This window comes from Coloeus monedula (genome assembly GCF_965178545.1).
Source record: "Coloeus monedula genome assembly, chromosome: 15".
Classification (NCBI taxonomy): domain Eukaryota; kingdom Metazoa; phylum Chordata; class Aves; order Passeriformes; family Corvidae; genus Coloeus; species Coloeus monedula.
This window is the reverse complement of record NC_138795.1, coordinates 933,156-958,045: the sequence shown is the minus strand read 5'-3', so window position 1 is coordinate 958,045 and position 24,890 is coordinate 933,156. Positions and strand designations below refer to the sequence as shown.

Genomic DNA, 24,890 nt, shown 5'->3' with positions numbered 1-24,890 from the left:
ATAAATTGTCTCCCACTGGAAATCGAGCGGAGAGGCCTCTCTGGGCACTGCCAGCTCCTGCCCAGCCCCGCTGCTGGAGGGGCTGAATTCTGCCAGTGCTGCCTCCTCACCACTTCTGCCACGGAAATTTCACCATGGAAATTTCCAGCTCCTGTAAGGAAAGTTGCCCTAAACCACACCCGAAACACTTGAGGAATTTTTGGGAGAAATTTCAGAATCAAACAGGAACTGTTTGAAATCTGCAGTTTCAGGGAAGTTTTAAGTTCCTACAAAGCCCACGGCCGTGAGAGGCTGAAAGTTCCCTCTGAAAAGAGCCCTTGTCCCAGTTCTGGGCTTGGCAGCGAGGCAGTGCTGGGCACGGCCAGGCTGGTGGGGCACCGGGCACTGGGGGAACTGGCCATGGCAGCCTCACACCGCCCTGCCCACAGCCATCACCCCCTGCCCTGACCCGTGAGCAGTGCTGCGGTTCCCATTCCTCCTGCTCCTATCCGGAAAAAGCCCAAGGTGAACAAATTCTCATTTCTGTATACGAATCAATGCTATTACTGGAAACATTAAAGATAAGGAATGTTTACACCCTCAGTGTAATAAACTTAGTAATATTTACTTTTCATCACATTTCAGGCTCCTTCCAAGCCAAACCACCTGACGAGGATGATGCAGAAGTACCGAGGTACGCTGACAAATCTTCACTTGCTCTGCTGCTCTTGCTACCTTTCAAACATTCTGGCACCTCTGTCACTGCTCTGAACCAGACCCCTCGTGCCAGGCAGGAATAGGAACACGTCAGTCCCTGCCTGAGGCAGCTCCCTCGGGATCCTGTGACCATGGGATGGGAAGGGATGGGATTTCCCAGGACACAGAGGCTGTCCCGGCACAAGATGCCCGGCTCACACCCGCCCCAGCACACACTCACACTCACACTCACACTCTCTTTGCTGAGTGAATGTCAAGCCTGGGCTGAGCCCAGATCCTCAGGGAGCTCCAGCCCCACGAAGCACAGGGAGAACAAAGTCACTGGATACCAGTGATATCAGCAGAGGGGAAAAATAACACTGTAAAAGGTGCTTACACATAATCACTTATATTAGTTATGTTGTCTCAGGTTAGTTTATTTCTGTATATTCTAAAAGGACTACTTCTGACTCTGCACTTTGAACTTTCATGCAGTACAGACAGAATTTACTAAGCTGTGACTTGTTTAACTGCAGCATATCCTACCTAAAGATAAGAACCAGCACGTAGCATATTGTATAAATCTATCTCACAATATCTATTGCAAATCCACCACATACTTCTGTACACGCAAATGCAAAAAGCTCAGTACTGAGCTGTTCACCTACTTGTAGAGAGGAGAAGCAACGTCTTCATGCAGAGATACTCCTCGTAGGAGACTTGGAGCCGGGAGAGCTCTCGGGCCACCATGAGCATGTGTTTGCATTGTTCATACATACATGGGAGATTCATCCTCTGCCTGAGGAATAAAAGCACAGGAATCAGTGAAATGTCTGGCTAGCTGCACGTTCTGGATATCTGTTTTTCCACGCTGCAGATGAGGAGCTGTACGTGAGCCACCGCACAGCAAAGGACACTCATCTCCCAGTGAGCCCCTGAGGTGACTGCCTCGGTGACACACATGAACACTGGCCCCGAGCGTGGGACGAGCACGGTGACGTCCTGAGTCCCAGTGCCTTTACAAAGGGAGCCTGTCTGCACCAAGGACTCAGCAGCAAGCTCTGCTATCAGCAGCTGTCAGCACCAACGTGACACAGAAATCAAGTTCAGTCTGAGTTCCCCGAGCCTGGCGGTCCCAGAGTATCTCATCTTCCTAAGGAAACCTGATGGAGTGCCACATTAAAACTGGGATTTCTCTCATTCTTTCAACACTTTTGAGAAATGCACCTAATTTAATGCAGATTTATATATTTACCAGTATCTTCCTGTAACTTCTCAGTTTTCTAAGTGACTTTATACTTGTGCCTATTTTCCTGAAGCAATGACCAGCACTGCAATTAAACTTCATTATCTTTGTACTGTAATAAATATGTTTCTAACCATAAATGGAAAGTCATGTTGACAACAAAAGGCAAATCTTGGAATCAGAATAACAAACATTATGTTTTTACATATTCTTTTTTTTCCTATTTCAGTGAAGCCTTGCATCAAGACAGGAACTCCTTTTATTTAATACCTCATCTGACACAGCAATCCTGCTTATGTGTGCTCATACAGCTGGTTACTGTGAATTAGTTTTGAGTGGGAAATGAAGAATAGACTAATTCTGAAGAGTGTAAGACAGATTTATGCTTTTCCATGGGTTTTCTTTTGTAGAGAAAAAGACAAGCAAAATAACCCCATGCAATGAGTACACAATCTCTCTGCAGTGACGCCAGCACTTCATTTTTTTGTTAATGATGTGTCACCTTTCCTTGGTGTCACCTATGCAGCATTATAATCTACACAGACACAAAATGGGATCCCTGTGGGAGTTACGAGTAAGATTTGGTTATGAAACTACAATCCCTCCAAAGCTGATCACTTTTACATTCTCCCTTCCTTAGCCCTTAGGGAGGATTATACAAGGTACCCTCATGATCATTCTGGGAAACCCGGAGTGGAAACAAGGAACAGCCCTTTCACCACAGGGAATTCTGATGGCTTTTGGAAGACAGAAATACCAACTACTGAAACTGTATTAAAGCAGACCAAGCACAAGTGTAAAACCCCAGCATTTGCAAACACAGCTGTTGGACAATTCCTTCCACGTGGAACTTGAGCATGTGTGGCACAGCCCAATTCTACAGACACAGTGTGTGGGCACTCACAGCAACCCAGACACCCTGGCTTTACCTCGGGATTCCAGCATCAGGGAGCACCAGCAGGAACACAAAGTGCACAGGAAGTAACGCTGTGTGAAACAGGAGTGAGTGCAACGCTGGCTGTGGGATGTTTCTCAGGGTGCCTGACACAAAGGCACCACTTGGCCGGGTGGTGCTGTCCTGGCCCCTCTGGGCCGTATCAAAGGGCATCTCACTTCAAATTGAGTAATTTAAAGCCATTCTCTTCCAGGACTCAGCAGTTTTCCTCACATAAAACTGTGCCCATTTCTGGGCAGAAGGTTAAAATAAACATTATGAAAGGGGTCAGCCTGTGGTTTGTTTCTGCCTGCTGGGAATGCAACTCCATCCACGAGGTTGAGGATCCAGCGGAAGACACACAGATTTTGGGCAGTGCCAAGGCTACACAAGCTGTAGTTCCTGAACTACAGCAGCCACAGCCCCTGTGTTCAGCGAGGTCTGGGCACAGGGCGGCTCTGCCCCGTGCCCGGTGTCAGAGCACGGGAGGCTGATTCACCGCCTCGTCCCAGCGCTGCCACACGCGCTGGCAAGAGCTCCCAGCCAGTCCCATCCTGGCCAGGGCACATCAGATGATCTCAGCTGGCACAGGGAGCTGTCCTGGGGACATGCCCGTGGGGTCACAGAGACAGACCAGGACAAGGGCAGGGCTCAGGGCTCGGCTTGCTCAGGATCCCAGCTCCCCTCCCTGCACAGGGCACTCACCAACCCCACGGATTCACTCGCCCACACGCAAACCAGCGTAACACTTCAGGGGTGCTACACTCAGCTCATTGGAACAGACACAGTGCTTGGTGAGGACACCACGCACCTGCCTTCTCAGCTGGAACCACCACAGAACCAGGCTGGGCTCCCTGACCTCGTCCTTGTCCCCCAATATCCACCCCCCGTGCCTCAGCCTAGGCCCGGAGCACAGGGACGTGCACGTGGCTGAGGCAAGCACGGCAGGGCTCTCACACTGCTCTGAGTCACTCGTTCTGCAGAGCTGTACAACACCAAACCCCAGTAAACAAGATGCTGCTGTTCTGAAAACCAGATGACACCAACTCCACACAAGGAGTTACAAAAGAATGTTGGGGAAAAAATTCAAGGAACAAGGCAGTTGACAAAACATTGCTTATAAAACTGACATCACTTGTTGTCTTCCTATTGAAACCCACCAGTACAGCTACCCTGCATGGCACATGAGATCAGAAGGACAAACGAGTGACCTCACATCTCCCCAGCAAGGAGCTACAGTGACAAGCATGGAACCAGAGTCAAAATCCTGAGGCCCAGGACTTGCAAGAACTTCTATCTCAAGCTGGACAGCAATTAAATGGCATCTGCTGCTCGATGAACACAACTGTGCACTGTCACTGTGCTCACTGTAATTTCGGGCACACTGTGACATACCCAGAGGACGAAAGCTGAGACACAACCAGTGCCAGTTCCAGCAGGGCATGTTTTGAATCACAGACTGGGGAAACAGTTATACAATACTGAAAAATCACAGGTTTAAACCCTTTCCAAGTACTAAATAATGGCCTAAAGCCTAAGATTTATTCAGCTGCCAAACTTTTCAACAGCTTGATTCAAGTTTCATGTGTGTCTGTATAAAAACACGTATAATATATATATAAAATTGCCAGCTAGTATAGACATACCTCCATAAAAAATAAATAAAATACAGGAGTACAGACATAAAAGTGGAATATTCAATAAATATTCAATTTTTAGAAGAAGACTGAGCAAATTACTAATCTGCCAGTTTCAGATTTAAGAAGAGAATTTAATCTTCTCCTCCACCACACACTGTGAGCTACTGGATGTTGCTACTCCATGTAGGTAACAGTAACTACACAGGAACACACTGGACAGGGCTGGCACAAGGATAAATGATGTTGCTCAGATGCTTGAGCAGATACACGAAGCTAAAGAAAGTCTAGTTAATCCCATAAAGAAATCAATCAATAACTGCAGTTATGCCCAATGGAACCACCATGTCTTGGAGACGCCTCAAAGATGGAGTTTCCCTTCCTGAAGCTGAAGACACTGAACTGTACCAAACATGAGGGTAAGTCTTGAAAGCTCAAAAACTAAACCAATAGTTTTCTAAGCCCCATATAAAACCGAAAGAGAATTAAACCAGAAGCAGCTGCCCTTCTCTGTGGCCAAGGCAGTGGCTCTGCGCTCGGGTGTGGGTTTTGCCCCTGCCCCCCTGGCAGCAGCTGTGCAGCCCCAGCTCAGCACCACTCCCCAGCTCTCACCTCAGCCATCCCACGTGGACACATCTCATCACCCAAACCCAAGGGTATTTTTGGCCCAGCTGCCCCCCAGCTCTGCCTGTGTAGAGCTCTCACGGCTCACTCGGTGTTTGCCAGGTTTTACCCCGAGGTGGCTCTGTTTTATTGAGGGATGGGACATAAGAAGTTATGACCAGAGAGTTTTAGAGAACCTGCAGCCCACTGGAGAAGGAACTGCAGTTCTCTCAGTCAGCTCCGTGTTTCATTGAAAACAAATGTTACTCTGATCTACGATTTACCAAACCGTAGCTGGAAGGAATTTGGGAACTACTGTTTGCTGTAACAGCATTACCCTTGCATTTCTGGGGGTTTTCAAGAGTACCAACACCTAGCAGTGAAGCTCTGTGGTTCTGACCCACTGATAGAACAGCAGGAGACCTCTGACTTACAGCAAATCAGCTGTTACTGCACTTAGTGACAACATCAATTACCACAATTCCACCACGCAGAGACCATTCTGCTCCAGGGACACATTCTAAGCACTTTAATAAACACAAGTACACAAATGGGCCATCACCTGCCATCTCCTCCTCAGCCTTTTTAAAAAATGATTATTGTAAGGCAATGATTACAGTTTACAAAAGCCTGGATAAACATTTACAATGAAAAAAAAAAAAAGGCAAGGGAATAAATAAACATGAAATACAGAAATGGCTGATCCACAGAAAAGGTAACAATTATTATATTTTTTTAAAACACAGAAAATATTTGGGAGATCTGATTTTGAAGTGAAATAAAACCAAAGATATTAAACTGTGCCAAAATCAGGCCAATGGTATTGCCTCCATATCAAAACCAGGAAACAGAGACATGAATAGGATGCAATCACCTCAGCAATCCCAAATTCCCTCTTTCCCTCCACTACAGCATGGAATTACTGCACAACACAAATCTGGAAAAATACAAGGAAAACAATGTGTGGTGCAAGAAAAAGTATGTTCAAACATTCCACCAAATTCAACTTTGCTTGAAAGTTGACAACAAGTTCAACAAGAAAATACAAATCAGGCAGGTTCTTCCATCTTTAACCTGGTCTTTTCAGCCCTAATTTCATCAGACCAGATGGAAATGTTTCACTCTGGCACTGGTAGGGCCATACTGCCACTCTGATACACTGAACAGACAGAATATCATGCAATTTGCCAAACCCTTCTCTCCATCCCAGGCGTATTTTTACCTCTGACTGTGTTGGCTCTGATGAAATGAATGATTCTAGTGAATGGTGCAGGAACCGTCACAATATGGAATGTTAAAGCACAAACACCTCCCACAACAACTTCTGGATATAAATACACTTAATATCTCAATCACCTTCCGTTTGACTTAGCGAAAAATGCCAAGCAAGCTGCTGCTAAAAAACAAGTGGGAAAGGAGAGGCTGGTGTGGGATCTCTGGGAGGGTTCAGCACCCTGTGATTCACCCCCGAGGCAGAGCCCAGCACTGGCAGGTCCTACTCACTCGTTAATGATCAGGTCTGGAGCAAAGCACAGCAGGTTGCCATTGGACTGCTTGTAGGATCTCCAGCCTAAAGCAAAAGCCATCAGGAACATCCAGGAGTACTGCAGGAGGGTCATTTGGTCATCCAGGTGCAAATTTCGGAAACCTGGAGAAATAAAAATTGAGGGGGGGGATGGTGTCAGATGCAAAAAAGCAACAAAGGACAAAAAACTTGCGTGACTTGGAAAAGGAGCAGGGTTATGAGCAGCACAACTGCTGTGTTATCAATGTGTAGGTACTACAGGGAGTAAAAGGGATGCAATATTAAAAATCACAGCATATATGTGCGTGGTTATCTGGAAGTGATGGTCAGGCAACAATTATAGTTCACACACACTGTAATGCACTGGGCTGCCCTCCAAAAATAACAGGCTTTGCTACTTTTCACAAGACCAGTCTGCTAGACAATAAATGATCTAATATCAGATTTTGTGCCTATTCAACAACAATTGCACACTGAACCTACAAGTACTGCATTAGTTACCAGCATTTACTGCTTCTCATCTCCTGTGTAGCATGAACAGAGCCAGCTGAACAGGAGGAAATGAGTAAAACCTGACAATTGGTCCCTCAAAGAGTCTGAAAATGCCACCAGCTTTGGATTTGCTGCATCAGTTCCTATCAGATCCAGCCTACACTTACCAAGAAACTATCATGCCATACGGAGCCATTATTAGAGCCTGAATACAAGTTGATTTTATCTATTTTTATTAAGCATCTGACATCTAAAGAGCTCATAACATCTAAAGAGCTGCTTCCTGAAGCTGTGCCAACAGACAGAGCCAGTAGATGAACGTTTAACAAACCTGGTGGGTCTGAACACAGCCCCTGGCTTTGGAGGCACCAGGAATGACCAGGTACCGCCTCCAAAATACAAAGAAAGGGTTTCAAAGTGATTCCAATCTTGCTGGGTCAAACCTTGAAATCTGTGCTCAAACCCTCCCCAGGAAAAGGTTATTTTGAAATCCCAACTAAAGGGTTTGGCAAGGAATGCTGGCATGCTGTCAGCATGGCTGATGGGCTACAACCAGCAGCAGGATATACAAATTAAACACTCATGAGGAACCACCTAAGCAAACAAAAGAAAGGAGATAAAAATTGTAAGAATAGTTGCTATTAATGTAGTTATTAAAGAGAAGATTGGCATTTTCATTTAGAGCATAAGCTCTAACCTGAAGGGTTTGGCTAATTACGAAAACTGTGCAGCGGAGATGATGAACACAGAAGTGTTTTATAAAATGGAATCTAAATCTGGATCTGGGAATACCAGATGGTCTCCCAAAAACCTGTCCCAGAAGGAAGCGTGTGAACCTCTCCTAGAGCAGACTGAGCTAATTCAGCACAACTGCCCAGTGCACACAGCCCTGACACAGAATCCCAGAATCACCGAGGTTGGGAAAGTCCCCAAGACCAGAGTCCAGCCTGTCCAACCTGCCCCACCCTTGTCAACCAGACCCCACACAAATCTCTCCAGTCACATCTCTGCTGGACATAGATGCATTGGAGTGTTCCAGCCTTTCTTTCCCGCTGTTAATTTATTTCCCCTGCTCAAAGAGACACAGTTATGACTCATAAATCTCATTACCAGGCTTTTTTCTTTTTTTTTTTTTTTGGCAGACCTGTTCTGTGATGTTATTTTTGGGCAACCTATGCGTCATGGAGGTGTTTTTGCCAGGGTTTTTGAGAACAGGTAGGGAACAGCACTGACAGGGGTGAGAGGGAGATAAACGCTGGGCTTTGTTTTGTAGGAACAAACACCTTCAGCTCCCCTTAGCCTTGGCCTCTCCAACACAGATGCCATGTGTTGTGTCCAAGGCTGAGATCTGACATCACTTCTTCTGTGTCTCACTGTGTTTTTAGATGGGAGCCAAAATAGCAGCAAACCTCCCTCTTTGCCCAGGTCAGATGCAGTTTGAACAGAGCTGGAGAGAAAATAACGCCTTGACTTCCACCCTGGAGCTGGACAGTGAGGGGGAGTGAGAAAAGAACCATCCACGAACTCAGGCCCAGATGAGCCAGCACAGTGATGTTGGTCTGCAGAAGTCAAGAGAACCTCACTGCTAAAAACAGTCAAGAAATAATTCTTTATTGCCCAGAGCAGCTGTGGCTGCCCCTGGATCCCTGGCAGTGCCCAAGGCCAGGCTGGACAGGTCTGGGAGCACCCTGGGGTAGTGGAAGGTGTCCCTGCCCATGGCAGGGGTGGCACTGGATGGGTTTTAGGATCCCTTCCAACCAAAACCATCCTGGGAGCCCGTGAATCTGAGGTGGAGACAGAGCTAATACAAATAGCTCTCAGTAATACTTTTACAACAAATATCTATTTTAATAGGAATTTTAGTAGTCAATGGTCAAAGTGTTCAAGTAAAATGACCTAATTTGAAGCAAATAAACGTTCACATCTGCAATTTTTTCTGCTTTTCTACTTTGGAAGTACCTGAGACATAAACAAGCCCCGATATTACCAACACTTCATCTGTACAGCTTTGAGGGAAAACAAAGAGGGATTCAGGTTCAACAGGAAGCCTGCAGGCAGCCTTCCCCGTGTTTGTGCATTACCTGGGATTGCCTTTGCCCACTTGACTGCAGCGACCACCTGGCGGCCCCCCAGCATGTTGAGTGTGGAGAGGATCCTCCAGCTGGAGTCGGGCAGGGAGCTGTCGTAGCCCGAGTACAGCACCTCGGGCTCGATGACCTCGAGCAGGGACACCAGGGTGGGCGTCAGCTGCGGCAGCGACGCGGGGACGATGCTCTTGCTCCCCGCCGCCTCCGGAGCCTCCCGCGCCCCCGCCGCGCCGCCCTGCTGCAGCCCCTTGATCTTCTTCTTCGTCTTCCGAGCTGGAAAGGGTGGGGAAACCACAGGTGAGGACATGGAAATGACCACACAGAGATAAACACAGCAGAGGAAACGCCGCTTTCCTCCCCCCACAGCTGGGATGGGGCAGTGAAACCTGCGGCATTTGTTTGTGAAGTCAGCAACTTCGCACTCATTCCAAGTCAACTTCCAGTGAAAATAATACTTCATATTTTAATAAAAGTCACATTTACGCCAATGCTTCCAAATGTTCAGTAATGTCTGCAGGTCCTTTACAAGGCTGACTCTAAAATACAAGGCCCAATCCCACCATTAGAAATATCTGCAGGACTGCACACTTTAAAAGTTCCTTTAAATACTAAGCATAGAAACTAGCAAAAGAAAGGAAAAAAATATATTTAATGGGTAAGAAGTTACTGGATCTCTCGAGCCAGGGAAAACAGGGTTTCTTTTTTTTTAAATGCTGGGCAGGAGGAGCTTTTTCTCTTGCCAGCTCTCTTGCATATAAATCACTGCTGCATAATTAAACCATAAAACTCATTCGCCAAATAAATAAAACATCACACAGAGATGTTAACTGTAAACTACAAAAAGCTGGAGCAACAATTTTATTAGCATCTTGCCCCTAATGGAGTCTCCTGCTTGGCTCTGGCTCTCCTGGATGCAGGCGGCCACACGGAACTCGCTGTTTAACGGAGCCCAAACGAGCCCAGCTCCTTCCCTGGGTGCCTCCGTTAATTAATTGATTTCTGCTCTGGAACTTCCAAGATAAATCCGTAGCCCATAAAAGCATCACGTAATGTGGTTGTGCATTCCAAGCTCCTTCTGACCTGTTCAGAATCCCTGAGCACCCAAAATGCACCAACACCGCAGTGCCAGCACACAAAACCCCTTCCTGGACCCGCTCCTCCCTCTGGCTACCACGGAGCCTTCGGAAAACAACTGCCAAAGACAAGGAATCCTCTACAGACCTTGTATAAATTGTGTTTTCCCAAAGTTTTGTAGACTGGCCACATGTGCCAAGCCTGCAATGAGGGAATAGCAACAGTTGTTCCCTTGGAGCAAAGAGCTTCTTTTTATTCTCGTCTCAATTTTGAAACAGCTGCTTCAAAATCCTTTCATATTCTGGCATTTTTTGCCCCATTATCCGTGTTCTGAAGAGCGAATGAACTGCTTTGACTTAAATTTAGAAGCACATGCCTTCAGCTTCCTGCAGACACCTGGATGGAGTATTTCCAGCCCAGAAAGCCTGATAAAATGATAATCAAAATAAACAGATCTGATAAGACAAATTATTATGCAAGAATTTTTATTAGGCTGTTACCAGTCCTGACTTAGATATATAGTTGTACCTCACCAAAAAAACAAAGAAGGTTGAGATAATGCATTTCTTTGCAATTAATTTTCAAATAATAAAAAGACCACTAATTTAAAGCCAGCTCCTTAGGGCACGTTACAGGAGATAACCCCCACAGATAAACTCAGCACGGAGAGAAAAGCATCCAAGATTTTCTGTTCAAAACAAACAAAACCCCCCCAAGCCCCAACCTCCTGCAGTCTGGCATCCACCAGGCTGCAGAGGCTTCCTCCTCCCTGCCTGGTGGCAGATGGCCCAAGCACCTGAGCCAGGTGGGCGAGGCACCTGCCACCACCCCCTGGCAGCCACGGGCACCAGGCACTGTCCTTCTAAACTGGGAACCAGAACCAGCCCACTGCAAGCAAAGCAGGGCGAGGAATTAGAAAGAACAAAAGATTCCTCAAAAAACTGAAATAAATTCCAAGTGAAGACTGCAGAAAAAACTCCTTAATTGCCAAGTTTAATTGTAAAATGTGGCATGAAAAGCCAAAAAAATTATGAGACCATTTTTTTCAGGCATAAAACCTAACAATAAATCTTTTCTTCCAGCACATCACAAAGAGAAAGGGTGCCAAGGAACACCAATTAACGGTGGGAGCGGAAATGAGAACTCAAGGAAATAAAGGCTGGAGTACAAAATATCATTATTGGGCTGTGTAAATCTCTGGTACCTGCAGCTTGATAGTTTGATGTTTTTCCAGTCCCCTATGCCCCAAAAAACATGCAGTAGAAAAAAGAAAGTTCCAGAAAAGGATGATAAGCAGGACCAAAGGTTTGACTGATGGACTTGAGGTCTTTTCCAACATTAATAATTTTATGGCAAAAAAAAACCTAATAGAAAACTATCAAGTGACTGGAAAGGGCCACTTTTAACTCAGGACAAGAACAGGCCAATTAAAATATTGCACGATAGAATGAATGAATGAAGGAATTCATTAATTTAAAAATAAGTTAGTTTTCTACCCAATATCTAACAGTGAAATCCCCTGTAGGTATGAGAAACTGAGAGATACCCAAAACAGGGCAGGTTCCTGGAAAAAGTCCAGCAGGAAGTCAGGTGAGTGCAAGGGGCCCAAGGACTGATGGGCTGAACACTGGGATCTCTTTTGATCGTTCACTGGTTTGCTATAACCATTGTTTATGCACTGAGGATGCAGCTGGGGACTTTTCAAAAAGAAATTACTGTCTAAAAAACATGCAAATTTAATTATCTTTTAAACAACAGTCATTCCTGAACTGTGACCCTAAAATAGACAAGATAAAAGAAACTGGATTTTAGTTTCTTCTGCACTTTATGCTGCCTCCCAGTTTGCTTTTCTGCACACCAATTCTCCAGCTGTTCAGATCTACCCCATTTTCTCTTGTTTTCAGGGTGTTTTTCACCCTTTCACACTACTCTGGGTTCTTCCATTTTGTGCTGCTGACTTTCTAGATTCCTTTTCCCTCTCAGCCATAAAAGCTTCCCTCTTCCCACCTTCTCCAACTACTTATATAACAAAATCCATCCTCCAAAATCTCACTGTTCTCTAGGATCCTCTGTGCCAAAATTCAGACAAACTGCCCTGGGAAGGGCTCCAACCTGCACGTGGAGAAGTGACAAGAACCTGATGTCATCCCATTGCATTTCTGTGCTGCAGAAAGGCAGCTCAGCGTGTCAGGGCCAGGCTGGACAGGGCGTGGAGCAACCTGGGCTAGTGGAGGGTGGAACTGGGTGAGCTCTGAGGACCTCCCCAGCCCAAAGCATTCCATGATTCTCTGATTCCATGTCCTACAGCCTGAGACTGCAATACTGGTGTCTACTGAAAGTGATGCAGGAAGGGAAAAGCTTACAAAGGGAGTGGCTAAACCTTACTGTTAGAGAACTATTCCTTACTCTGAGAGTAATTTTTCACACAGATAAATATATGAATATCACAAGTGTATTTTGAAAACAACTATGAAGAGAAAAAATAGAAATAAACCTTAACCAAAATGCATTCTTTTCCACCTCAAAACCAAACCTGTGGGGTTTGGCATTCTTTAAGCTGCCTTTAGGCTCTGGTGTTACCTGTCCTTGCTCCCAGCCACACTGGCAGGGCAGTGACCTGCCCCCAATGGACACCAGGAGCAGGCAAGATGCCTGTCCTGCTCTAACCTCTGAAGGATGAGGTCTAGCCCACTGGGAGTGTCCAAAACCTGAATCCAGATCCTGGGAGACACTCACAGAGCACCTGATGTCCTTTAGGGATTTATTTCAGAACCCACTACTATAGATTCTGGCTGTACCATTCTCTCCTGTGCACAGATCATGGCAACAGCTCAACAAATGGAGCAGCACCATCCCATCCTCTGGCAAATGTCCACCCTGAAGGAGGGGATGTGCCTGGAAGGGCAAGTACAGTCCCCTGCAGCCCAGGAAAGTGGTCCTGTGTCCTCCTGAGGGAGCTGGGAGCAGAAGAGGAAGGAAGGATGTGCTAACACAGCCTCCAGTCTGTGCTTCACTGATCTCTTAAAACTTAACTCACCACTTGGATCTCACCAAGGATAGTATCACCGACTGAAATGAAATTCCATTCATCCTTGGAGCTGACAAATACATCTTTCAAGTTTTTATTTTATCTGACAATTTTGATTATACAGATACCACCAGGATAACTGCACTAGTAAGTGCTGCGTTAATCTCTGCTGCTCAGGGAAAACCAGCAAACATAAAATGAAGCTGACACTAATAAAAGTGTTTTATACCACTTTACAACTGCTGCTAAATCTCTGGTTGATGTGGCCTTCAGATTCTCACAAGCCATTCAGGACTCAGAGAACAACTATGTGCTGGTATGTTAAATTTAACCAACCTTTAGTTCTGGAGAAATTTTGACAGCTATTTAAGAAGTATCCACAGCACGAACAAAAATACTTCCATTTTCTTCAGCTGGAAGATGTAATCCCAACTCCCATCCCTGTCCTCCGTGGTCTCAGTGTCAGGTCACTCAGACAGCACACCCTCCCGCAGGTCTTACACCTCCTTCCAGGTGTTCTCCGAGAGCTCTGCTGTCTCACATTCCATGAAAAAGCCATGAGATGTATGTGCTGACAGGAAGGGAAACCAGCCCTGGTTTGTGTGCGTGACTCACTTCTACTGAACGTACAGAGACACCAACTGAGCACAGACAGGAGAAACTGCAGCACAAACCCTCCTGCCTCTCACTACAACGCTCATAAAACGCAGCACTTGCTTTGAACAGATCAAAATGGGCCCTTTGAGCAGGGCCTCCCCTGGCTGGGGCACGAGCTGAGGGCTGCCTGTGTTACCTTCCAGGTTCATGCCCGCCTGCAGACACTTGCGGTAGCGGCACGCGGGGCAGTTCTTCCTGCGGATCTTGTCGATGATGCAGTCGTTCCTCCCGGCACACAGGTAATTGTGCTGCCCTGGGCACAAACAAACACAAACAAACGTCAGCTCCCAGCACAGCAGAGACTCCAGCCAGCCATTCCTTCAGCGACGTCAAGGACCATATAAAACCTTTACTTGCTGCACTGCCTGTCTTGCAAGAACATCAGTATCCACCTGATTTCACATATCCAAACCCAATTCTCGTGTTCAGACCTCAAGGCCAATACATTTAGGTAGAAATCCTATTTTCTATCTGTTAACACCAGGCAACTTCTATTTTTAAAACTATTTCCCCCTGCATTTACCAAAGCTGCCTTCTACAGCAGGTTTCCCATTTTTCTGAATAGTTTGCCAAGGGACATAAATAACGTGCACAAACACATTTTCTGAGGAAACATTTGTAAACATCTCTACAGAGCACAGACACAGCTTCATCAGCTGGAAAGCCATGGAACCTTCATGCGACTTACAGCCTGACTTGGACAAACCATGTTCTCCGACATTTTTATGGATTTGCAGATTCAGAGCAAAACTGACCCTAAAAACAAGACAAGTTGAAGTACATAAACTAAAATAACTGTATTTCTTAGCTGTTTAGAGCAGGGCAACAGAAGGATCTATTCTTAATTATCTGAATTATATGAATGAATGTCTGAATGTAACTTATTTAGGGAAAGATATTACCAAAGAATAGATCCTTCTCCCAGATAAGGATCAAGGAGCATGTTTTTCCAGAGGGCAGAAAGCTGCAGCCTCGGCTTTTACACTGTATTGCAAAGTCCTGACAGTACAATATTGTGAGAAACAAACATATTTTCTAAAGACTGAGTTTTTAACAACTGAGTCCAAGAGTCTTCTCACAGGAAAACAGCTTGGGGAAGGAATTTTTTACAAGTCAGCTGTGAAAATTATGGGCATGCAGAGTCCATTCCTATGGCTTTGGCCAAACTTCTCCTCTGAAGTGTCTCAAGTTGATATTCCAAGGAATGTTTTTCTGAATGACACCCCCACCTCTTCCATTTGGGAAAGAGGAGCCTTCCTGACTCTTGTGCCAGCTTTGTGTTTAATTAATTCCCAGAGCAGATCCTCGACTCACCATTCTGGCTGCCATTAGCATCCTAGTACATGGAAACACACATGAAACATGAACTGATGCCCATTTGCCAACCCTGCAGTGGAGCAGAGACAACAGTTCCATGCCCCTTCAAGCTGTTTGATGAGACCACAGCTTCACACATCAGTACAGACACTTCAGCTGAGGATTTTCCTGAGCTGCTCCACTTCATTCTTAACAATGAGCTTCCTCTCCACGGATGTCTGGTTTCTTCTATTTACTGCTCACCTATTCTTGCCTCTTCTAGGACCAAGCTACACTACCTCTTTGTACTACATTATATCAAAGCCCTCTTGTCACATGACCATTTTGGGGGAAAATGAAGGGAAGTTGGTGCTCCATGTCCGACTGCTGCCCAGGGATGTGCCCGCAGCCAAAGCAACACGCTTCTGTTCTCTCTGCTGCTCAAACCCAAAGATACTCCACAAATACTCTGGTAAAAACCAGGAGGGAGCCAATGGAGGTGTTTCCAGGGGCATCTGGGGCACACAGGGGCATTTTTCAGAGGCTGGCCAATCCCCATCCCCATGCTGCCCACAGCCCCCGCTGGCGCCGGGGCTCTGTGCCCTGTGGCACCGACATCTCTGTGCCCATCTGAGCACACCAGCCTAGAAAAAGGTTGGGAACTGCAGACAAAAGACTTTGGAGGATGGAATTAAAACTGCTGACGAACAAGGCCAATTTGGAGCCGAGCAGGAGAGAGAGGTGTTGGGGAATCTGCAGGGGAGGGAGGTGTGAGGAGCTGCTGCGGGGTGTGGAAGCGGAGGTGGGGAGGAGTGGTGAAGACCCAGGCTGGTACACTGGGTGAAGTGCTGGGAGGTGAACAGGGCTGGCTCTGAGGCTGGAGAAACGCAATCACGAGGGCTCTGAAACACCATGAAGTCAGAACCAGGAAAAGGTATTTCTGGCCAGCCTGGGCTGCTCAAGAAAGGCCCGGCTGCATGAAAACCTGCACATAAACCTACAGCTGCTGTCCCCCCTTTGCCCTTCCTCCTCTCCTCTGCTTCTGCTCTTTGCTGAAAGAAATGCACTATATATTCACTTCCTAGACACTGACACTTCCAGTTTCTGTGACTGTTTCTGCCACAGTACACAGGCCTGGAGACAAAGGTGGAAAAAAAGGCTTTGGCTAAAGGCTGGATAACGAGTGTGCAGAGTCAGCTTCATCTGAACACTAACAGGTGCCTGGCAGCCACTAATAAAAAGGATATTGCAGAAATAAATTCTTTTTACATGTGTTCCTAATAAGAAAAATGCCTATAAAAGACAAAACCAAATTATTTGTTCCTTAAAGTGAAGACTGGGACTAACAGATCCTGGAAGCAGTCCTGAAAACATCCATGACATCTAACAGGAGGATTAAGGGTGCTCAATCCATGGTGCCATGGCTCAGCTGACATGGTGGTCATCGGACAATGGCTGGACTTGATGATCTTGGAGGTCTTTTCCAACCTAAATGGTTCTGGGATTCTGTGAAAAGTGGGATTATTTTTGGAACAATCAAAATGGAAGCAGAGGTGAGCCTTGAGGAACTGATTGCCATAAGCCTGCTGACATTTTTAGTATCACGACAGTTGATTTATGATGTGTCAAATCATATCACTGACCAAAAGGACTCACTGGGCTGATTCCTTCCTGTATCAATACTTTTGTGATTTACTTAAGCTTGAGAACAGGCAAACCCATGGCTATGGCACACGTCCAGCTGCCATGTAAACTGTCTTCTGAGGGATCTCTGGTGACCATGTTTTAACCAAAGGCATAGATGATTATTTGCTTTGCACTTGAGCTCATACTGCCTTGTTACACCTCAGCTCCCACAAAGCCAACACCCCTGCGTGACAAGCAGAAACCACGACATGAACTTGGCTTTCCCGATCCCTCCAAGAGGCTCTGCACTTCCACGGAGCTCCCCGTGGCACCCTGTGAGCCAGGAATGGGGGAAGTGCTGCTTCTGAGGACTGAATGGTGGCTTGTCTTTGTCAAACAGCCCTCCCTCTCCCGCAGCGACCCCAGCTTGCACAAACTTCAGCAGAAAGAGCCTGGTTCAGTGAGGGCTGCACGAGGAAGGCAAGCGACAGGAAACCCCACGGGCCACAGCTAAGAACAATGTTCTTCAGACCTGAGGAATCACCACCTTCCCAGAAACACTGGGAATATGCTCCAGCTTTTCTGCATCTGATCCTGAAGCAGAGTCAGATCTTGAGGCGCAGCCTAGTCCCTTACAAAATGGCTTCTGATGCACCCCAAAATCACACAGTCCTTATTCACATTTAGTTTTCCATCATCTCTGATTTAAAGAATGATTTTCTCTAATCACAACCAGAGAGAAATCTCAGAGATCCAATCCCACGTCCCTGGTACCCAGTGTCCCTGCAAATAACACCCAGGGACGTGGATGCAATTCAACCAACACTGTTTACAGGAAAAACTGTAAAACTACAAGAACCTCACACACAACAGATTTACCAAGTTTCATGTAAGTTTTCTACATAAACCAACCAACCTCAAATTGAAAAATCACAAACTTACACGCAGACAAATATCTGTATAAAAATGGAACAAATAAACAGAAACAACAGTGAAAGAAAATGAAAGAGACAAAAGCCAAGACAACAATAAATTCTTTTACACAGAGTGAATGGGAGCATTTTATCAATGTGAATGGAATCCATGCTTTGGATAATGCACCATTATCAATGTGATTTACCATGGCAAGATCAGTGATCTAATGGATGGGATGCTCAGTAGGATTCCAGCAAAACCATGGATGCTGGGTTTGAAAATGGATGATATGTGTGGGGACTTGATATTTTTAAGCAGCAAACTCATCCAAGCAGCTCCTACCTTCCACTGCCCTTTTGAAGAACACTTTGCAGCTGCCACACGTCAGGACACCGTAGTGGCACCCGGAGGCCTCGTCGGAGCACACCAGGCAGAGCTTGGGAGGTGGTCCCGTACTTGTTGAGGTTGTGGATGGAGAAGAGCTTACATCTGACCTCATTCCAGGGCTGAAACAAAGCAGAAAAATGCCTTTAATTGAGATCCGTGGAATAGAGGCAAATCCAGGGTTGGTACCTGCCAGCAATGCCTTGTCCCCACCCTCTGTGGGACAGACCTGCACACAGAGCGCACAGAAACAGTTAAACAGGGACTTCTGTAAAACCCAAGTAAAGCTGCATGGATTCTTCACGGCCTATTTGGCTGGATCAAGATTCCTTCCCTTACACATTTCTGAAGCCAAGTTTCTTGCACAATTATCCCAGCCTTTAAAATTGACTCTTAAAACATGTTCTTACTCCATATTGTTTCCATTACTGCTGCATTCCCTGCAGTCTGCACAAGGGCTCCCTTTCCAGCACCACCACTGGGTTTTCTACTGGGATACCGTTACGCAAGAAGCTGTGCAAACTGGGCCATATACTAACAAATATTCACAGTAACAAGTGATCATTTCACCCCAGCAGTTTAGGGGAAGAGAGGAATATTCTTCATTTCACGATCTGGACGTAAACACCCAGCCTAGCTACAAACAAAGGGTTGGTTTGTTAGAAAAGAAATAAATCCCTCTTAGAACAACAAACAATCCATCATAATCACCTTGGAGCTGCTCCTAATCCTCAGGGGTGACCCAGCAGCACTGGGCCAGAGCTCAGGGGCTGATCTTACAGAGCTGCAGTCCCAACCACGGCACTGCCCCACACCGCTGGAAAGGCCCAGCTTGTGGAGTTCATCCACCTCCACATGAGGAAGAACTTCCTTCCATGGAGGGTCAGAGACTGGAACAGCTGCCCAGGGAGGGCTGGAATCTCCCTCTCTGGAGACATCCCAAACCCACCTGGACACGTTCCTGTGTCACCTGCTCCAGGTGACCCTGCCTTGGCAGGGGGTTGAATTGGATGGTCTCCAGAGGTCCCTTCCAAACCCAACCATTCTGTGATTTCCAACTAAGTTTGGAACTCCTAAAATACGATCTCTGTATAGTCTGCTTTACTTGAAACTGATTTTCACAGAAAATCCTGTTCACCAGGGTTCCAGCTACTCTCCAGATGAAGCTAGAAAAATGACACTTTTATTTAAGACTTTGGTGCCTTTCCTTGGAAACTCTCCAGACCATCCACGTTCCCTGATGTGGGCTTAACATTTGTATGTGGGATGGCTTTTGCATGGAAAATTCCTTTTCCTCTCCTCAAGGAAGTCTGACCAGATTTGGTCACACATTTAAAAAAACCCACAGTTCTAACACGCTCACACAAACCTTAAAATTCCATCCCAAATTAAAACATTCCAACACCTGGGAGCTCTGCTTTTGCACAGATCCATATGTCCCATCCCCAGAGAGCACCTGAGAAATGGCCCATCCAGTGATTCAAAGGACTTTGCCATTGTGTTTGATCTTTCCTATAGGGATTGAGGCAATCAAAAGACAAGGAGCAGGATCCTCCCACTCAAATACAGAGGGATCAAAGTCAAACCAGAATAAATGTGTCAATGAAGTTCTCACTTTGACAAAAATGGAACCAGAAGGCAGAGAGAAATGAAAATTACTTGCGTTAGGGGGGGAAAAATGAGACAGCACAGGCAAGCAAAGACCTAAGGGATGTGTAGATCCCGTAAAACCAGTGTCTGAGCTGGGGAGGAGCTGAGCTGTGTCTCAGAGCACAGAGCAGAAGAGAAAACACCAGACAGGAACACAGCAACAGCTCCAACATGCTGGAAGGGCAGTGGGAAGAAGAGAGGAGAGTAAGACGAGAACAAGGGTGGTGCAAAGCCCTCAGTAGGAAAGGCTGGCAGCAGGAATGGAGGAGAATGAGTCAAATCTGAGGAAAAAGGGAAGAAAAAGGCCCCTTTTTTCCCAAAGGGAAGAACGCTTCTTTCCAGAACTTGGAAGAGAACTCAAATCTGTCACATCGCTCCTCTGCATTCAGAAAATATCTGTGGAATGCTGCAGCACGTCTCCTGCACGACTCTGCCACGAGGCTGCCAAGCCCCACGAGCGTGTCTGTCAGCTGGAGCGGGGCTCACCGGCGGACTGCGCCCTGCTCATGAGCCATGGCATGGCTTTTCTGGGTTTTCCAATTAATTTGCCTTCTTCTAAAGAGCAGTGAGCTTTAATAAACCCCTCTGGTTGCACAACCCAGCCCTCAGCATCCAAGCCATGGTAGAATGTAATTCAAGCCAGTTCCATCTATCTGATGGCGGTACAAACATGCATCTTCACTGACAGCGTGCCTGCCTTCCTCAAGTGCACGGACCTCTAGGAACAGCACTGCAAGCATGGAGGGGCTCTGCATGGCCCCTCTGAGCAGGGAACTGCCTGGAGCTCGTGGCTGTGGGGCTGCAGGAACAGAGACCTCACGGGTAAGGAAGCTGAGGATTCACACCTATTTCTGCTGTGCTGGCTCTGGGCAGGTCTGCTGGTCCATGGAGATATCAGAAGGAACTCAGAGATGAGAGGAGAACCTCAGGCTTGAGAGCCATCCTTGGTTCTTTGCTCTCTCACAGCTTTCCTGTTTAATCAGACAAATAATTTTGACCTCAAAGCTTTGCTTCCTTTCATGTGATACACATATTACTTTCTTGTTTGTTTTTTTTTTCTTCTCTCCCCAAATTACTGATACATTTGGAAAAAGAAATGAAATTGTTTCTCTACTTTTAGTGTCATAGGCTAAAAAAACCAATTAAATAACCCAACACTTGCCTTAAAACCAAGCAATACCCCTTCTACAAGCAGCAATCACTGTCTGGTCAACAGCTACTCTAAGATGCCTTATTTTCTCTAAAGGTTTAGGCCCAGTAGCTCCTTTTCTGAGACTAAATATCTCAGATTAAACATTGAAGTACAGGCTGGGAGCTATGAGTTTAAATAAGGAATATATAACTTGAGAACTTTGCTTCTATAAAATTATTAAAACCAGAAAAAGATGGAAACATCTTTCTATGTATAGTTTTGAAGACAGCTAATTTAGATACAAAAATAAAGCTCTTTATACCTCTCAAATTTCTGACAAAAGCATTTTTAAGGAAACATTCATCAGCTGTCAGGGAAACCGTGACAGTGCCAAACATATTCCACTGAAACTTTTCAATCACCGTTAATTTTTAAACAGGGCTCATTTTCTGTACCAGCACCCCAGAAAATGTAATATGAGAAAGAAAACAGATGATATGACTTAGAAAACTAAAAATAAATGATTACATTGATTAATAAAGCAGTAGCCAGCAATCTAATCCGGGCTCCTGGCATATCTTCCCAGCCTGGCTGTATCAGATAAGGGCAATATTTACTAACCGTGTGGAGAGCTGCCAGACAGCCCCGCTTGTAAAACACCACCAGGAGGGATTGCAGGGCAGCAGGGCTCCTGCAGGAGCTACAGCTAACCAGGCTGACATTTAATATAAATCTCTCACCTATAAAGTTATACACAGTAAAAGGCAAATGACCACTTCCTAAGGAAGAGGTAAGGCAGGGAAATTACACTCTGAGATAATATAATAATAGAATATCTTTCAGTATTTACAGAAATTGTTTTCAACTCAGCAGAACCCTAATAAACTATGAATCTTATCTAGATAAAAGAAAAAGTCAAGCAGCATAGATGAGAGACGAAAAAACCTCCCAATTTTCAGAGTTCCAAATCTGTAAAAACTTTGATTCAATTTAATTTTGGGAGGCAAGGTATTGGTATGGGGTACTAAACTTAGTACATTCCCAAGTATTTTTCAGAAACTATTCAAATACAATCTGATTTTATTTATTTGTATACATGTGTTTATGGTTTCCAGTCAAGGGGACACATGGGGGCAAAATGGGAAGCTTTAATGAAGGGGGTGAAATGGGAAGGCTTAAAGAAGATGCCGCCTGGTAATGAGCTCTGCAGAAATCAAGCTGTTTAACTGAAGCCCTTTCGGGGTTAATCATTCACCAGAGACTTCAACCCCGGCTCAAGGGTCACCTGCACCACAGCCGGGTGTGGTAATGGCTCTGGGGAGGGCTCCTGTCTGAGGTCCTGCCAGGGGATGGTCACAGTCACAGCCCTGGACAGCAGGGACACACAGACAGGGACCACCGGGCTCTAACCCTGCCACCAGCCATGGACACGGAGCAGATGCAGCGGAGGAGGGATTCACTCTGTGAAGAAATAACCTCTCAGTGCAGGTGGGCACTGCTGAGGAGAACATTTGCTTGTCTCTCTTCTTTTTCTCTTTACTGTGAAGAACATAAAACCTCCCCAACACACAGAATGGGCACAGCGCCATGTGCTGAAGCTACTAACACTGAAATATAATTTAAAAAATATACCACCCTCCTGTTACTTTTCATTATTAAATGAAAATCACAAAACTATTGAACTTTCAAGTGTAGGTTTAGATTAGATATTGTAGAGAAATTCTTCCCTGTGAGGGTGGGCAGGCCCTGGCACAGGGTGCCCAGAGCAGCTGTGGCTGCCCCTGGATCCCTGGCAGTGCCCAAGGCCAGGCTGGATGGGGCTTGGAGCAGCCTGGGACAGTGGAAGGTGTCCCTGCCAGGGCAGGGGTGAGACTGGATGGGCTTTAAGGTCCCTTCCAACCCAAACCATTGCATGATTCTCTGATCCTATGAAAAACAACTCTAGTGAGACAATGACAAGGGGAACACTTTCAGAAAGCAAAATTACTGATCATCTCCAGCCTACAGCCCGCACCTCTTTTTACCACCGGTGCACGAACGGGATGGGCAGCCTGCATCACATTCTGTCTGAACAGGAGTTCACTCCTGACCCACCCAGACACCAAAACACGGCCAACCACACTTCCTGGCTCTGCAGCACAACTGAACCAACTACTGGGAACGTATTCCTAAAAGCAAGTTACTTACTGGTGTAAGTGGTATCACCGAACGAAGAGTAAAGAAACCATTTTCAATGTCATTGCCATCTGGGCCTCCTCCTTATCTTCCAGCAATGAGAACAATGTAAACATTAGGCTGTGGACACCGACTGATTACATTTTTTGAATTGTTTAATTATTTCTTCATTAACTAGAGAAACTATTACTTATTTTTATATCCTCTCAGGCAGGGAAGTAGTTTTCAATTCAAGCAGGAACAAATTTTAATCCAAGGCTGTTGACACTAGACTTGTCACGACTATTAAAACAGAAGTGTGTTTGCCAATTGGAAATAATTCCAGAAAGGCATTTTGCTGAGAACCTGAACCACTGGTTTCCTCTGTCTCTTGAAAGGTTTTCACTTCATTTTGAACAGACTGAAAATTGGTAAGAACCCAGGTTTTCCTCCCAGGCTGCCTGAACTCTGCAGACATAGAGCCAGCCCTGGGCTGGCTGGGTGCCACAGAGGGGGCACGGAGCGACTGCCAGAGGCACAAACCACACGGTGACAGACCCCAAGCCAAGGTGTCCTGGGTGTTGACTGCTCACAAAGCCACAAATCCTCCCTCCACATAACTTTCTTACAGACCCACCTATTTTTCAGTCCTCTTTCCTATTTTCTGTTTAAAATGGAGACCTGGATGGTTTTGGTAGGAGTGCTGGTCTTGACGACAAGCATGTCCTCAGCGGTGCCGTAACAAACGAAAAATACTTACGAGTATTTAAGCAAAGCCTGTGAATAAAAGCCCCCAGCATTTCTGGTTTCCAGCTGCTCTGAGAACCAGGATGATTAACACGGTTTCCTTTATCACACACCCAGATAAACACTGTATTAAAAAACCGCTGATAAGCCAGGAAATCAGATTTTGAACTAACGGTCTCATTTCGTGCAACATGTCTATGACACGGCCAAGATAATGCCACCATGAGGGACGTGTCACTCCGGAAGGCCACAGCCAAATTTCCTTCACTGCCGGAGCCAGAAACTCATGGCAGAGAAACTCTGGTGTGCAGTCAGGGGGGCAAGAACTGTCCCTCCTCCTGACCCCATAAATGCTATTGTCAGGGGACTACTGGGGTTCTAACTCACAGAAAAATTTAAAATATGAGACATACCCAAAGTAGCAAAGCCTTGGAATCGCCCTCCGCCTGCAGAACACACCTTTTACCATCCCTTCATACAACCGAAGCCGGCTGCAGGATTTGTGGGTTTGTACAGTCAAACAAATACTGCTGGCAAATACCAACAGCACGGGAACAGAACAGGAATGTGCAGGTTCCCAGCACGACCCACGGAGCAAACCCACTGTGTGACAGCGCCGGCTCCCCAGGGCCAGCGGCGCTTCCGTCCCTCTGCAAGCCTGCACGACGTCTCTTCCCCAATCTTGGAGGAGCATCCTGCCAAGGTGACTCCGAGCTCTCTGGAAGCACTGAGGAGCTGCTGGCAGCTCCTGAGGCACTGGCCCCAAGGCCGGCCCTCGTCCTGTGGTGAAATGGCGCCCGCTCCCATCTTGGCACCCCTCGGGGCGACGCCGGAGCAGCCGTGCACGGAGCAGAGCGGCCGCGCGCTCCCGCTGGAGCCTCTCCAGGACACAAAGGTTTCAAGGGCACAGGCAAAGCTTTCTTGGAATGGATAAATGGTAATTGATGTTGCAGCTGCAACCTCAGCCAGAGTTCTTGGGATTTTAAATGTACTACAGACCTAAAGCATTTATGGCCAGAATATGATAA

General features: G+C 46.2%; 1 protein-coding gene across 1 annotated transcript in view; it reads right to left on the bottom strand.

Annotated features, from left to right (window-relative positions):
• The window catches only part of NR3C1 (nuclear receptor subfamily 3 group C member 1), a 60,326-nt gene that overhangs the window by 5,718 nt on the left and 29,718 nt on the right, over positions 1-24,890 (bottom strand). The window contains exons 3-7 of the mRNA XM_082291647.1: positions 18,138-18,301; positions 14,095-14,211; positions 9,194-9,472; positions 6,599-6,743; positions 1,344-1,474 (exon numbers count right to left, since the gene is read on the bottom strand). Coding sequence (XP_082147773.1) covers positions 1,344-1,474; positions 6,599-6,743; positions 9,194-9,472; positions 14,095-14,211; positions 18,138-18,301 — 836 coding nt within the window. The remainder of the gene's footprint in view (positions 1-1,343; positions 1,475-6,598; positions 6,744-9,193; positions 9,473-14,094; positions 14,212-18,137; positions 18,302-24,890) is intronic.